This window comes from Ylistrum balloti, unplaced genomic scaffold (assembly GCF_031769215.1).
Source record: "Ylistrum balloti isolate Yb309-2 unplaced genomic scaffold, AGI_CSIRO_Ybal_v1 Utg369650, whole genome shotgun sequence".
Taxonomy (NCBI): domain Eukaryota; kingdom Metazoa; phylum Mollusca; class Bivalvia; order Pectinida; family Pectinidae; genus Ylistrum; species Ylistrum balloti.
Genome location: NW_026781906.1, coordinates 1,569,171 through 1,587,091, shown reverse-complemented (window position 1 = coordinate 1,587,091; position 17,921 = coordinate 1,569,171). Strand labels below are relative to the sequence as shown.

Genomic DNA, 17,921 nt, shown 5'->3' with positions numbered 1-17,921 from the left:
TTTACACTGTCAATAAGATTTCTTTATCCACAATTTCACAACACTTCAGGTTCCTTAGCTCCAGAAATGCTATCCTTGTGTTATTGCTCCATTTTCTAATCACAGATATTCACATGTTGAGGAATCTACAGGACTATTCGTGGGCGAGCAGAACGACTGTCTGAAGCCTCATGGGTAAACCACACGAGTTCAGCCTGTGGTCAGTCTGACCATGAATATATATAAACTCGCCGATATAATAGTCATTCACCACGAGATCCCGTCCACTCTAATTGTCAGTTATTGTGTAAATTGCTCCACTCTCATTCTAGTCTAAACCTGGAATTCTAAATGTAAAACCTGCTAACCTGTTGGACAGGTTTTCCCCTGAGCGGGTATACTGGGTCGGTAGCAGCACTGCCTGGGACCTATTGAAAGTTATTTCCCTGAGCACTTGGACTCGCGAGGTACTCATGGGTAGATAATCAGATTACAATACCTATAACTCTGACAGATCGTCACCAAGATATGGTCTTTATGTAATGAAGTTGTTCAAAAACCGGAGATCACACCCGTATTCGGTGTCGTACGAGTGAGGTTGTGTATTTACAGGAACAGGTCAAGTTTAAACATTCCATAGTGGTCCCATATAAGTCTACCCGTTTGTTGTTTCAGTGTTACTAAACAAGCCCAACTCTACATACACTAACAAAAGATAATCCTGTTGGAGTTTTGGTGTACAAACTATACCAACACACTCGGATCTTTCCACGATAAGCAGTGAAACTTCCTGGATGCCACAGAAAAACTAAAATCTTGCTTTATTTATTTATTTACTAAACTGGTCTTACGATCATTAATACGGAATTTTAACGGGCGAATAAAAAATAAATGTGCGTGGAAAATTATCTAGTTAACAGAGACATATGACCTATACTACATTACCGGGGTATTATCTACTAATAGAGACGTGTGACCTATACTACATTACCGGGGTATTACCTACTAATAGAGACATAAGACCTATACTACATTACCGGGGTATTACCTACTAACAGAGACATATGACCTATACTACATTACCGGGGATATTACCTACTAATAGAGACATATGACCTATACTACATTACCGGGGTATTACCTACTAACAGAGACATATGACCTATACTACATTACCGGGGTATTACCTACTTATAGAGACATATGACCTATACTACATTACCGGGGTATTACCTACTAATAGAGACATAAGACCTATACTACATTACCGGGGTATTACCTACTAACAGAGACATATGACCTATACTACATTACCGGGGAATTACCTAGTAACAGAGACATATGACCTATACTACATTACCGGGGTATTACCTACTAATAGAGACGTGTGACCTATACTACATTACCGGGGTATTACCTACTAATAGAGACATATGACCTATACTACATTACCGGGGTATTACCTACTAATAGAGACATATGACCTATACGACATTACCGGGGTATTACCTACTAATAGAGACGTGTGAGCTATACTACATTACCGGGGTATTACCTACTAATAGAGACGTGTGAGCTATACTATATTACCGGGGTATTACCTACTGATAGAGACATATGGCCTATACTACATTACCCGGGTATTACCTACAAATAGAGACGTGTGACCTATACTACATTACCGGGGTATTACCCACTAATAGAGACATATGACTTATACTACATTACCGGGGTATTACCTACTAATAGAGACATATGACCTATACTACATTACCGGGGTATTACCTACTAATAGAGACGTGTGACCTATACTACATTACCGGGGTATTACCTACTAATAGAGACAATTCACCTATACAACATTACCGGGGTATTACCTACTAATAGAGACATATGACCTATACTACATTACCGGGGTATTACCTACTGATAGAGACATATGGCCTATACTACATTACCCGGGTATTACCTACAAATAGAGACGTGTGACCTATACTACATTACCGGGGTATTACCTACTAATAGAGACATATGACCTATACTACATTACCGGGGTATTACCTGCTAATAGAGACGTGTGACCTATACTACATTACCGGGGTATTACCTACTAATAGAGACAATTCACCTATACAACATTACCGGGGTATTACCTACTAATAGAGACATATGACCTATACTACATTACCGGGGTATTACCTACTAATAGAGACATATGACCTATACTACATTCCCGGGGTATTACCTACTAATAGAGACGTGTGACCTATACTACATTACCGGGGTATTACCTACTAATAGAGACGTGTGACCTATACTACATTACCGGGGTATTACCTACTAATAGAGACAATTCACCTATACTACATTACCGGGGTATTACCTACTAGTAGAGACATTTGACCTATAATACATTACCTAATACAGGGATTTTGCCCACTAATACAGACATTTAGACTATACTACATTTTCCGTTACAGCGATATCTTTGTATACAGATAGTGACAATGATATCGAACGCTTATTGTCCTCTCTATACTCATCTCTTAACAATAACTCCAACACAAGACTGCCGCTAGCCAGTAGTGGACAATAGAGTGTCACCCGGCGTTTATTACGAAATATAAAGACAAGAATACATATCTTTACAAACTTGGACATTTTTCATAACTCCACAAACGACTCTTACACCCGCATACATTCCGCCCAGGAATAGCTTGAGTAGATAAAAAGAGCTAAGCGAGCCACTCAACCTGAAAACCTATCAGGAAAACAGGAAGTGTACCAACCCTCAATGCTTAAAGCTCAGCGCGTTGGATTTTTAACAACTCAAAGCCATTCCGTACTGAAATAAATACAGTTAAAAATGTAATACTTGGCAAAATTTCTCTTGACTGTACTTGTGGGTGTCCACGGCTAGAGTGCCCGATACCTCGCCTACCCTTACACACTTTGTTAACTTGCACGTGCGGACAACGCGTCGCACTCCCATTGGACCATACAACTCTCACGAAGATACCCGAATACCGTACGTATAGGACAATTATTTTCCGCTATTCTCCGAAACGCGAAAAATATGAAATTACTCGCACTCTTACCTCGCTCAATATCCCAAACAGTGCTGAATTTTAAAAACATAAGACTTACCTGGCAGGATTGTGAGGTGATTCGGTCAACCGTGACGTTCCATACATCTAACACCAGTATAGTGAGCAGAACACTTGATTTTGCAATGAAAATAGACTGACAATAGGGCGAGTAGACGCTTTGTGAAGAACACAATATAGATGTCTATCGTATGATTTATATATGGTGTACGCCTTTCTAGATTTTAAGGTTAATGTGACTGCTGGGCAGAGTTGTATCAAAGAACTATGAATCATATGATCTCAAACGGAAACTAAAGCCTATACACTGAAGTCTTAGAACTATTTGATTAATATTGGTAATGGAAGGTTGAGAAATGAATCCGGGAACGATATGGCCAGTCATTGGTGTCCGCCCTGGAGCCCTTTCTTGATAACGACAGAACACCAACTTCACAACATTCAATAATTATATCACTGAAATAATTCAGGATTTAAATGATACGAAATGTTTCATTCTGAAGTCAGAATACGCCAAAGTACAACGCCCGATTTTTATTTTGGTAAAAACACGTGGTACGGAGGAAACATTTCAAGATGGTGGCAAGTAAACATACAGATGGTCGAAACCTACTAATTTGGAGTAGAGTGTTATACGTCTTATGTAATACATTATCATTTATATCATATGTAATAGAGTAATAGAGCATGGTATATTTCATTTGGGATAGGGTATTATATACATGTCCATCAATTTTGAAGTATTTAGACAGGTGCGTGGTGCACAAAATAGTCATCAGCGACCCTCTTGTCACCATGAGACTAGCTGGTTGCAATATTATCTACAATTTTGATTTCATTACACATGTTAAATGTATGTTTTGATGAAAAGTCTAAGAATTTCACAACATTTTTTTTTCTAAAAATAAAGCATTTTCATTTAATTACTCGTTTCATAAAGAAATAGTCACGACAACTGAACGTCCCAGGGCTATCACAAATCATTTGTTCAGAACCGAAACAGAATGATGTCATTTCAAATAACAGGGTTATAAAGACACGTGGGGATGTTTATTTGACTTAGATGTGTATCTTACACCTAAATTCCATTACGCCGTCGAGTAGTATCGAGAATTTCGCCGGAGGAACCATTCTCTCGAATAGTCACAACTTACACTGTCTGGTCTTAGGTACTGCTGTTAATCTCTAGGCTGTACTAAGTCTCGTGGTGTCATTATGCCCTGTTGCACAAGTTAGTATCTGACGAGAATATACAAGTATATCAACATAGGACACGTCACGAACTGGTTCATTCCAACTACACCAGATGTAGTATATACTACAAAAATATCAGTGCTTGGAACACTTTGCATGAAACTTTATGTAATATTACTTTTTTCACGAGGTGCCGTTCGATGATAATAAAACTATGACGTCGCACATATTTAGATGTCAATTTCACAACACAATGGAGATACTGGGCATGTTGAAATCTTAAACTTAAAGAATGACGTGTATGGAAGTTCTAAAAAATGTGTGCTTGATTGATGAACGTGTTGATGATTTTATGTAGTAAACAAAATCATAAATAGGTTTCAAATCTTAGTACCTTGGCATCACTGAAAAGTCCTAGAAGAACGAAACAACTTTATGATGCAGTTAAGTTTTTTGTTCTACTGAATTAAATTCCTCAGTTTTATCGAAAGATGCCATTCCCTGGTGTCTTTTGTAATATATTATGTTTTCAGTAGTTTTTAGAATAATTGTGTCAATTCAAGTCATGCCTTCTTATTTTTTGTTATTTTGTACAAAGACATGACCTTCAATTCTCTTTGAATACATGCTGAATTGTCTAGATATATACCATGTTGTAGAACGTTGTCAGGGATGGCCACATCTACCATGTAGTAGAACGTTGTCAGGGATGGCCACATCTACCATGTAGTAGAACGTTGTCAGGGATGGCCACATCTACCATGTAGTCTAACGTTGTCAGGAATGGTCACATCTACCATGTAATAGTTGGGGATGTCCACATTTACCATGTAATAGTCGGGGATGTCCACATCTACCATGTAGTGTAACGTTGTCGGGGATGTCCACATCTACCATGTAGTGTAACGTTGTCGGGATGGCCACATCTACCATGTAGTGTAACGTTGTCAGGGATTTCCACATCTACCATGTAGTGTAACGTTGTCGGGGATGTCCACATCTACCATGTAGTGTAACGTTGTCGGGATGGCCATATCTACCATGTAGTGTAACGTTGTCGGGAATGTCCACATCTACCATGTAGTGTAACGTTGTCGGGGATGTCCACATCTACCATGTAGTGTAACGTTGTCAGGGATGGCCACATCTACCATGTTGTAGAACTGATTTCGATCACCTGTGATAATGGATGTTCATCACCTGTATAAATCCCCACAATAAAAAAAAACAGGTCATTGGTCATATTTGAAATATACATTACGTTGTCAGACAATTATCGCATATCAGAGGAAGTTTTTATACCGCGTACACAGTATACAATTCTATTAAAAGGGGACTGTTCACCAGTGTGATCGCCGAAGCATGACCAATGGGCTGAGAGATACACTTCTAAACATGGTGGATATAGAGGTTGAACAGGTATGGCGAGTATTCAAATATTATTTTAGTTAGCGTATCGTCGTGTCCATTTTTTGTGTATGTGAATACCGAGCGATGTGATTTGAAATCTACGCCATCAGCTGGCTCTCTGAGACACGGAGAGGAATCTCGTGTACACAGCTTTTGTTCAGAAAGTGTGCCGTGAACATCACAAGGACTGTTGACATGCTGGTATTACGTTTATATATTGTCCGATTAATTTACCTCAGTTCGTCAACAATACCAGTATATGTGTTATACTGTGCCATTGTGCCACACAGTCTTGTTAAGCTGAAGTTCTGAAGTCACAGTGGCTTTCGAATTCATGTTTTAGCCGACAGATATTTTTGTTTTGTTTGTTCAACGTAAGCTAAGTGTGTGATTATATATAGTAAAATAAGCGAACATGCTATACCTTAAGTGCTACAATATAAATGGATTCGTGACACCAAACATTTAATTTCTGACACAGCTACATCACAGGACTATCTACCATGTATACTGTGTTGAAGCTCCTGGTGAACGACTATCGGATAACGTTGGGCGACCTTGCAGTTCGTTGCAGGTACCAGTAACACATTTCTAAGGAACAAGATGTGACGACACTAAAACTCTCTGTAAGTACCAAGAGAAACAAAAAGGATCTCCAATGGGGCAACGTTGTTGTTTACTGTGCAGCACGTGAACACCACAAGAAACACGCCCAACAACAATGCATTTTCAGAAATCAGTTTTGAAAAACAGCACAATCATGGATAGTTAATTTTTCGACGCACATTTTAAGCAATGTTGAGGTGGAAAGTAAATGTTGTAAAGAAATCTCAAGATCGTGTGACAGCTGATTTCACATGGAGTACCCAGTCTTTTACTTTACAGGGTATCAAGGAAAGATTCAAATTGCCTTGTGTGGTAAGGTGTTGCTACGAATCCTGTCCTGTAGATTGGGAAGATTTCCACTTTGATCTCTCTCAACCATTGTTGCTCCACAGTTTCCGAAGAGTCCAGAAACTGCGAGTCAGATGTGTCCACAAAAACGCCAGTGGTCAGTCTCAAGAGTTTGGTCCAGTTCTTGTTATTCCGGAAGACTACGATGGTAAGTAGTCAGTACAAAGGGTTAAGTCAGTATAGTGTATTATTACTATCAATATATATATAGTCTTAAGGTCTGGTCTTGGTAACGTGTGAGATAAATATCTCCAAAGATGACAAAATGTGTCGTCTACAAGAAAAAAATATTTATCATCAAAACTGAAAGTAGTGTTGTTTGAGATAATGATAATGTCTTGTCTGTGATAGTGATAATGTATTGTCTGTGATAGTGATAAGGTCTTTTCTGTGAAAGTGATAAAATCTTGTCTGTGATAGTGATTAGGTCTTGTCTGTGATAGTGATAATAAATTGTCTGTGATAGTGATAAGGTCTTGTCTGTGATAGTGATAATGTCTTGTCTGTGATAGTGATAAGGTCTTGTCTGTGTGATAGTGATAATGTATTGTCTGTGTGATAGTGATAATGTATTGTCTGTGATAGTAATAAGGTCTTGTCTGTGTGATAGTGATAAGGTCTTGTCTGTGTGATAGTGATTAGGTCTTGTCTGTGATAGTGATAAGGTCTTGTCTGTGATAGTGATAAGGTCTTGTCTGTGATAGTAATAAGGTCTTGTCTGTGATAGTGATAAAGTCTTGTCTGAGATAAAGATAATGTCTGAGATTCAAGCAAAAATAAGGTCAATGATAACCTGTAGATATTTCATTCTTACATTGTAATGTTACTGATCTGTATAGTGCAGACAATATTTATAACAACTAAAGCTCACCAAGGACACGTAACATATGAAAACAATGTATAACACACAGGTTTATAATACAATGTAAAAAACACAGGTTTATAATACAATGTATAACACACAGGTTTATAGTACAAAGTATAAAACACAGGTTTATAATATAATGTATAAAACACAGGTTTATAATACAATGTACAAAACACAGGTTTATAATACAATGTATAACACACAGGTTTATAGTACAATGTATAACACACAGGTTTATAGTACAATGTATAAAACACAGGTTTATAGTACAATGTATAAAACACAGGTTTATAACACAATGTATAAAACACAGGTTTATAGTACAATATACAAAACACAGGTTTATAATACAATGTATAACACACAGGTTTATAGTACAATGTATAACACACAGGTTTATAATACAATGTAAAAAACACAGGTTTATAGTACAATGTATAAAACACAGGTTTATAGTACAATGTATAAAACACAGGTTTATAGTACAATGTATAACACACAGGTTTATAGTACAATGTATAAAACACAGGTTTATAGTACAATGTACAAAACACAGGTTTATAGTACAATGTATAAAACACAGGTTTATAACACAATGTATAAAACACAGGTTTATAGTACAATGTATAAAACAGAATTATAATACAATGTATAACACACAGGTTTATAGTACAATGTATAACACACAGGTTTATAGTACAATGTATAAAACACAGGTTTATAGTACAATGTATAAAACACAGGTTTATAACACAATGTATAAAACACAGGTTTATAGTACAATGTATAAAACAGAATTATAATACAATGTATAACACACAGGTTTATAGTACAATGTATAACACACAGGTTTATAGTACAATGTATAAAACACAGGTTTATAATACAATGTATAAAACACAGGTTTATAGTACAATGTATAAAACAGAATTATAATACAATGTATAACACACAGGTTTATAGTACAATGTATAACACACAGGTTTATAGTACAATGTATAAAACACAGGTTTATAGTACAATGTATAAAACACAGGTTTATAGTACAATGTATAAAACACAGGTTTATAATACAATGTATAAAACACAGGTTTATAATACAATGTATAAAACACAGGTTTATAATGATATTGTGATACAGTCAGTTGTAGGTAGTACCGACAGAAGTATTTACGTACGAGATTTAGATATCACTTTACAAACACTGAGTAAATAAAAATCACAAATAAGACGAAACGAACCGTCCTTTTTACTGAACTCGATTGTACCCAAATGATTCTTGTGACATGTAAATAGCTGTCGACACTGGGAAGGGAGGTATAGACCAGTTTCACCGGGAATTCATTACAATGACTATAGCGTGAATTCCTCGTGTTTGTTGTGTGAAATTCAAGTCTATCGCTTCATCGAGTACTGTGTAATTGCAAGTTGATTGTTGGGAAGTCGACTTCACAATATCAATGTTTGTAAGAAGCTGCATGACCCACTGTTCCGCTCTGGTTAACAACACTCAGAAGTCAACATATACCGGAAGCATTTTTTTCATACCGAACTTTACATTTTGTCCTCAATTTAAATTGCACAACAACAAAAATAAAATAACAAATGAAAAATTACAAGAGAATCCGACATATTTACAACGCAAAATTAGGGGAAAGCAGCAACAAAAACGAAAGCTTTATACGGACACCTTTGACACAATATTAACAGAATAAGACTAGGTGTTCCGGAAACGTAAGCGTCTTTGTAAATCTGGGTAACTTCAAGCAAGAAATGTTTAAAATCATCAGATTAAACTTCTGATGAGCATCAAATTCATTTTACTTTATACCAAACAAAAACCCAAAGTGCAGAGAAAACATCTAAATTCATGTCACACAACAATATCACCAGGTGTACTCTTGTCACACAACGAAATCACATGGTGTACTCTTGTCACACAACGAAATCACAAGGTGTACTCTTGTCATACAACGAAATCACAAGGTGTACTCTTGTCACACAACGAAATCACATGGTGTACTCTTGTCACACAACGAAATCACAAGGTGTACTCTTGTCATACAACGAAATCACAAGGTGTACTCTTGTCACACAAAGAAATCACCGGGTGTGCTCTTGTCACACAACGATATCACCAGGTGTGCTCTTGTCACACAACGAAATCACCAAGTGTACTCTTGTCACACAACGAAATCACAAGGTGTACTCTTGTCATACAACCAAATCACCAGGTGTACTCTTGTCATACAACGGAATAACCAGGTGTACTCTTGTCACACAACGAAATCACCAGCTGTACTAACTAAGGAGAACACACATAACATCAAATCGTATTAGGCAATGTAACATATAACTATATGACAATGATACAAATATTTACATAGCTCATTTATGGATCTCATTTCTCAAAATTACTCATGTGTTTTATATCACTACGATAATGATACCAGACTAGTGTTACACAATATAAAGAAGTATTTGCAAACATGACCATTAATAAATTATATCAATGTATACGACGCTGTAAGAAAGTCAGCCATTGATCTCGATAAGTACATGTGTAGGTGACATATTGAGTGGACAGGTAAGCCGATCGCTGTAAACGCTTACGTGTAAACACATTACCAACTGTAGGCCACACCTTAGGCTGAATATAATCGTCAAATTGTTTATTCACAGTAAACTTTCAGGACGTATGTCATTCAGCTGGTATTTACAGCAAGTGCATACTAATGAGGTAAACATGAACTATTAAAAAATCACGATTACACAATGATCTATCTTTAGAATTTTCGATACTCCTGGGGTTACGATAACTACATCCTCGATACTCCTGGGGTTACGATCACTCTCGCTCTCTGCACCTCTGCAAAATGCCATGACAAAAATTAAAGGCACAAGCGAAGTAATTTGATGGTTCCAGGAGAAAAAAACCTGACCAATCACAGACTGCTACGCTTCTTGTGAAGATTACAAGGGAGCGACACCCAGCTTCTAAGTCATTACAATATACCGTTATGCGACCTGAAAATGGTGTCGCACATGGAACCTTCAGTTTTCCACTGAAATGTTCCAGGGGTGCAAAGAGCGAAAGTGATCGTAACCCCAGGAGTATCGTAACCCCAGGGGTATCGAGAATGTAGTGATCGTAACCCCAGGAGTATCGAGGATGTAGTGATCGTTACCCCTGGAGTATTGAGGATATAGTGATCGTTACCCCAGGAGTATCGGGGATGTAGTGATCGTAACCCCCGAAGTATCGAGGATGTAGTGATCGTTACCCCAGGGGTATCGATGATGTAGTGATCGTAACCCCAGGAGTATCGAGGATGTAGTGATCGTAACCCCAGGGGTATCGATGATGTAGTGGTCGTAACCCCCGGAGTATCGAGGATGAAGTGATCGTTACCCCAGGGGTATCGATGATGTAGTGATCGTAACCCCAGGAGTATCGAGGATGAAGTGATCGTTACCCCAGGGGTATCGATGATGTAGTGATCGTTACCCCCGGAGTATTGAGGATGTAGTGATCGTTACCCCCGGAATATGGAGGATGTAGTGATCGTTACCCCCGGAGTATGGAGGATGATCTTTATGATATTTTATGTAATAATTTATTTCCTCGGTAGACAGAGTGAGATTAAAACCATACATTTTACACGCTTTACGATGGGTGGTTGTCCTGAATATGATGTAGCTGAAATAAGATAAAATATTAAAATATTCAGTGATACAGCTCCCTCAAAGGCATTTTAATAAAAAGTTTTTAAGTACACGCGAAACAGGATTTTCTAGATAACAAAAAATGTACAAGATTACATCGTCTAATGTGTTTTCTAGAAGTGATCATATATACCCACATAATCATACATTATCATGGTACTCTGAACAAATGCTTAACTCTGAAATTAGACTTGACATAAAAGGTTTTAAAATGATTATAATGGTTTCAATTCACAAGAAAGTGTGTTGCAGATAATGAATAATTCAGAACCAGTCACTGTCAGCCATTTTACTGGAGTCCTGATCAGCATATGTCTGAAATGAATGTCTGGATGTTTTCTTTATAAACAATACAGAATATACGATACCCGTAGCTGATGACTAATTCAGATTTTTGAGATTTGAAGACAAAAACCATCTTCAAAAATGTGTTGAAACAATATATCTATGAAAGCTTCCTTTTGAAATTAAGTTTATCAGTCTGTTAAAGCTGTTAAAGAAAGAAAACCGGGTTTACTGAAACACAATGTACGGCATCTCCGATTACTTGCCAAAAGATCACTGAAAAGATCTGAACAATATATATATCGTATTGTATCTAGTTTTATTCATCAGGAAAAGTGCTTTTCACTAATATGTCGTTTTTGTAATCTTTTACAAACGTGTTCAAAATTTAAGTCAAGTAATATGAAAGTCTATATAACTATCCTGTTCTAAATAGGAGGTTGCCATCTCTCCTGTTAATGTTTGAATCTGTTACTTTCTATATATATTCATAAAACATGTGCTACTATGTTCAATGTTTTTTGTACCAGACGTAATGATCTTCATATTTTCACAGGTTGGTTTTACATCATGAAATCTGATGAAGCACAGCCAAAAGTGCACAAGACGGTGGCATCCCTGGCAGGAGGACCAGTTAAATTCTATGTGGCCTCCAGCCTCAGCTATCTGGCTCTCAATGAAGAACCAGGGAAAAAGAAACCACACACGATTGACAGTCGACACATGGAGGCAGGTGAAATTCTGGAAGGATCACAAACAGCTGGAACGGCCACTATCAGAAAGATGTTGAAAGTAGATACGGAGAAAATGCTGAGGGAGAAATTTCTTATTTGTAATGACGAAAAAGATGATAAAATGATATTGCCGTTGTCAAAGAATGGAAAATTCTATGAAATAGCCTGTGAATCCGAGGGATTCATGGATTCGGATGGTCTAAGGAGGATTTCCTATATCATATCGAAGAAAGACAACTTTCCGTTCAAAATTCGGCACATCATTGGCGAACTTCCATCGCTGTCTTCTTGTTATAGGAATGTGTTACAGTGCCTGGATGTGATTGAGGAGGAAACAGTTCTAGCGTCGACGTTAGATAAAATGACTATGATACCGCTAGAGTTGCAACTTGACTCACCATTTAAATTCAAGATGGGATTGAATGAAAGTCAGTTGAGGAAATCTGACAATTATCTCGAGGCTCTTCATATGTGTGAAACGGACGGAGAGGCTTACGTTAGAGGTATTAAATTGACCTTCACAATTTCTCCCGCAAGCTCTCTCATAAGTTCAACTACTTCGATTGAAAGTGACGGAAGTTTGATGTCACAGTCCAAGCTCCCAGGGACGCTGGAGAAGGACAGTATGGATGTATCTCTGCGTAAGCATCGTGCTTTACCCATGGAAACTTTCGAAGGTTCCGACCCCTCACAGCAAGAACGAGCGTCATATGCGGAAACTGCGACGTCCCTAGATGATGTTCCATCATGTTACGACACCGGAAGTGAAATCGAAGAGGAAGATGCTCAGTCAGAATTCATGTTCAAATGGGCGCCACCGGAAAATGTAAAGCGTTTGTCATCCAAGAAAAAGACGCTTGAAAAAATACCCGTACCACCGAAAGTGTTCAACAGTTCTATCAACAAAATTAACAGTCCCAAATCGTCTGTGGAAGAAAACATACATGTAGTTTGGAATGAACAGCCGGATGTAGTTTGATCTATTGAAATGAGTTGATAATATTTGTCACAGGACACTTAGTATATATAATGCGTATCACCGTCGAGCTGTATAATAATAACACAAGTCATTATAGAGCTTCTGAATATTAATTGTCGAAGGCAACAAAATGTAAACTCGTTTTATCGGTGCAATTTCAGTTTATGCATACTAAAACATGATGTAAAGTGACAAGTAACGCATAACTTAACGATGAAACTTTTTTGACGCGACATTAAATTGTCAAAAAAAAAAAAAATAAAACAGTGGTTAGTCAAACACTTTACTTGTACACTATGAACTAATTACCGTTCACGTACAACATGAACTTCTAATTACCGTTCACGTACAATATGAACTTCTAATTACCGTTCACGTACAACATGAACTTCTAACTACCATTCATGTACAACATGAACTTCTAATTACCGTTCACGTACAACATGAACTTCTAATTACCGTTCACGTACAACATGAACTTCTAATTACCGTTCACGTACAACATGAACTTCTAACTACCATTCATGTACAACATGAACTTCTAATTACCGTTCACGTACAATATGAACTTCTAACTACCGTTCACGTACAATATGAACTTCTAATTACCGTTCACGTACAATATGAACTTCTAACTACCGTTCACGTACAATATGAACTTCTAACTACCATTCATGTACAACATGAACTTCTAATTACCGTTCACGTACAACATGAACTTCTAATTACCGTTCATGTACAATATGAACTTCTAACTACCGTTCACGTACAATATGAACTTCTAACTACCGTTCACGTACAATATGAACTTCTAATTACCGTTCACGTACAATATGAACTTCTAATTACCGTTCACGTACAATATGAACTTCTAACTACCGTTCACGTACAATATGAACTTCTAACTACCGTTCATGTACAATATGAACTTCTAATTACCGTTCATGTACAATATGAACTTCTAATTACCGTTCATGTACAATATGAACTTCTAATTACCGTTCATGTACAATATGATTCTAATTACCGTTCATGTACAATATGAACTTCTAACTACCGTTCACGTACAATATGAACTTCTAACTACCGTTCATGTACAATATGAACTTCTAATTACCGTTCATGTACAATATGAACTTCTAATTACCGTTCATGTACAATATGAACTTCTAACTACCGTTCACGTACAATATGAACTTCTAACTACCGTTCATGTACAATATGAACTTCTAATTACCGTTCATGTACAATATGAACTTCTAATTACCGTTCATGTACAATATGAACTTCTAATTACCGTTCATGTACAATATGAACTTCTAACTACCGTTCACGTACAATATGAACTTCTAACTACCATTCATGTACAACATGAACTTCTAATTACCGTTCACGTACAACATGAACTTCTAATTACCGTTCATGTACAATATGAACTTCTAACTACCGTTCACGTACAATATGAACTTCTAACTACCGTTCACGTACAATATGAACTTCTAATTACCGTTCACGTACAATATGAACTTCTAATTACCGTTCATGTACAATATGAACTTCTAACTACCGTTCACGTACAATATGAACTTCTAACTACCGTTCATGTACAATATGAACTTCTAATTACCGTTCATGTACAATATGAACTTCTAATTACCGTTCATGTACAATATGAACTTCTAATTACCGTTCATGTACAATATGAACTTCTAATTACCGTTCATGTACAATATGAACTTCTAACTACCGTTCACGTACAATATGAACTTCTAACTACCGTTCATGTACAATATGAACTTCTAATTACCGTTCATGTACAATATGAACTTCTAATTACCGTTCATGTACAATATGAACTTCTAACTACCGTTCACGTACAATATGAACTTCTAACTACCGTTCATGTACAATATGAACTTCTAATCCGTTCATGTACAATATGAACTTCTAATTACCGTTCATGTACAATATGAACTTCTAACTACCGTTCACGTACAATATGAACTTCTAACTACCGTTCATGTACAATATGAACTTCTAATTACCGTTCATGTACAATATGAACTTCTAACTACCGTTCACGTACAATATGAACTTCTAACTACCGTTCATGGACAACTTCTGATTACCGTTTATCCACAATATCAGTTATAATTACTCTTTATATACCAAAAACTAATATGTACCTTTGTTACATGTCTGTTTTAATGTTAGAACTTAACACCAATAGCAATCAACTGTGCAATTGTATCGATTTTATTGCTTTACCACGTTTATGTTCATTCGTTATATACATTTTTCATTAAAAATTATATGAATTCATTTCTTGTTTGCGATTGTTAATTACAGTAGCGAAAGCCAAATAATCTCTACGTTGTCTCGGAGTTTACGTTGTTACAATTTTACCGGGTTTGATTATCATCGGGTTTTGATACCACGGCATAAACAGTGGTGTAGTCAGTTGAACTGCCGTCCTTCCACAGTTTTGTCTTGTTTCATTTTAATGAAAATCAGCAAGAAGTTGTATTCCGGTTATTGAAACTATGATGAATATTCGCTTTAAAATTTACTGTTACTCATTAACACTAACAAAAAATGAAAGGCTTACTCTCGCTGTTATGAAATTATTAACTGTAACAAGACGCCTGTTAAAATTTACACAGTGATCACGTTTTAAATCGAAACAAGTCTTAAAGACTTAATCAATTATCAACTTTAAACCTGAAGTCTTCTACTAGTCAGAAGTGAACGTGGTTATCCTGAGGAGAGACAGTAAGAATTTGTCTGTAATAAGTAGCCTTTATTTACATCACTTAGCTGTGATATGATAGCGTAAATTAAAAAAAAAGCAAGGTTTTAAAATGATTTAATATTACTTCTTCCTGGTTCAACTATCGACATACAAGCTAAGTTATAGTTCACTATATTGACTTCCGTGGTTTTTATCGGTAATGTCTACCAGCGCAGGCCACGACACCTTCAGCGACATCTGTAATGTTTGTATCTTCATAGACTTCAATGTCAATTTATGATCGAATCTTATTTGATAAGAATTAATTTCAAACATTTATCATACATTTTTCTTGATAAATGATTTAATGAAATAACGGGGATAAAAACACAAGAACAAATCTTATCTATAGTTGAAATCTTTCTAGACTAAAAGGATTCAATTTGTGGTAAATTAAAGGGCTGTGTACCTTTGATGTCTCCTGACATTTCTGTTACTGATGCAGAGATATTGGTATCCAGCACCTGAACCTGGACTGCTCTTGAAGGCACGGGATCCTCGGCAGTTTGCCCATGGCAAGCGGTTGGATTAGTAAGCATAAACGAGGGAGGTCCGTATCCTTATAATTTATAAGCAATCTATTGCCAGTATTTCTTCTTTGGAAAGATTTATAATATGTAGGTGAGATTTCCTTCGTTATCAAGCAAGCCTAGTTTTTTTATGTACAGGAAATATAACAATGTTTTCCAGACAAGGATCAACTTATTGAACACCTTATCTGGCACAATATCATACCTGTCATGTAAATCTTGAAGTGTGGATTTAACATCAGTATCGAGGAAAGCTAACCTGTGTTTTGTTCTCATTATAAATTTCACACTGCAAATTCTTTTTAAAAGGATGGACAGAATCTAACTTGCTCAGATAGTAAATGTAACCCATTCATCCATTCTATGACATAGTTTTCTACAGAATCGATAAGTATCGTGGCATTCATATTCCAATTAACGGACGGGGTCTCACGATATCTCGTGGCTTAACAGTTTGAATAATATTTAAGTTAGTGTGTGCCCAGGAAAAACAATCTTTTCAGAAATGTTTACAGTATAATGGAAACAAGTCTGATTGGTATTACTGAGAACTAATCACATGGATATATGTATCCAAATAAAAGTATGCATGTTTAAAACCAGGTTTAGATTTAAAGAGACTACGTCTATTGTTTTATCCATTTTATAAAAAAAAAAACCACGTTAAATGAAATGCATGACAAGAATTCGATATCGTAATGTACCTATGGAAACATACTGAGTATCTCAAACAAGCTTATCAAAACAGGTCAAAAGACCTTACGAAAACCTAGTAACGCGAGATTTCTATGATAACCACTTATTTCCACCAGAAAAGAGAGACAGAAATAAAGCCAGAAAGAAGGAAAAGAAATATAATGCGGACATGATAACATGTAGCAGTTGATTCGATATTCAAGGGCCTGTCCCCATTGTCACGATTCTCGTGATAGAAGTCGTCAACTGATGGTCAAAATCGTAACACAGGGTTTCAAAAGATGCATGTTGATGAAAATTCTGAGGACATTTTACAGTCGCCATATTGATCTCATTGCGAAATATTCTATTTCTTTGTATGATATGAAGTTGTACGTGTTTGATGCTCGCAAGTTACCATTCGTGAAAAGCTCTCGCAGCTTTTCGGTAAAGCTGAAATCACCAGTTACTATGTACCCAGTTAGACCACAGTTATAATTTAGTAGAGGTAGAACAAGGAAAACTGACGGACGACAAATCAAGGACACTTCAGACTCTCCACATCAGTCACTTACCTCAATCTTTTCCTACAATGAAACAAACATGGACGGATTTCCATCAAGCAGTACGATAGGCGTGATGATTTCAATTTTCTATTTCTGGAAAGCAACAGCCATGAATCCCCAACC

At 36.6% G+C, this 17,921-nt stretch overlaps 1 protein-coding gene across 1 annotated transcript; it reads left to right on the top strand.

Moving 5' to 3' along the window:
• Nucleotides 1-6,485: 6,485 nt before the first annotated feature.
• Nucleotides 6,486-13,236, top strand: LOC132556265 (uncharacterized). The gene is made up of 2 exons (XM_060220651.1): nucleotides 6,486-6,792; nucleotides 12,080-13,236. Exons 1-2 carry the CDS (start codon nucleotides 6,486-6,488, stop codon nucleotides 13,234-13,236), a joined length of 1,464 nt encoding a protein of 487 aa, XP_060076634.1.
• The last annotated feature ends 4,685 nt before the right edge of the window (nucleotides 13,237-17,921 follow it).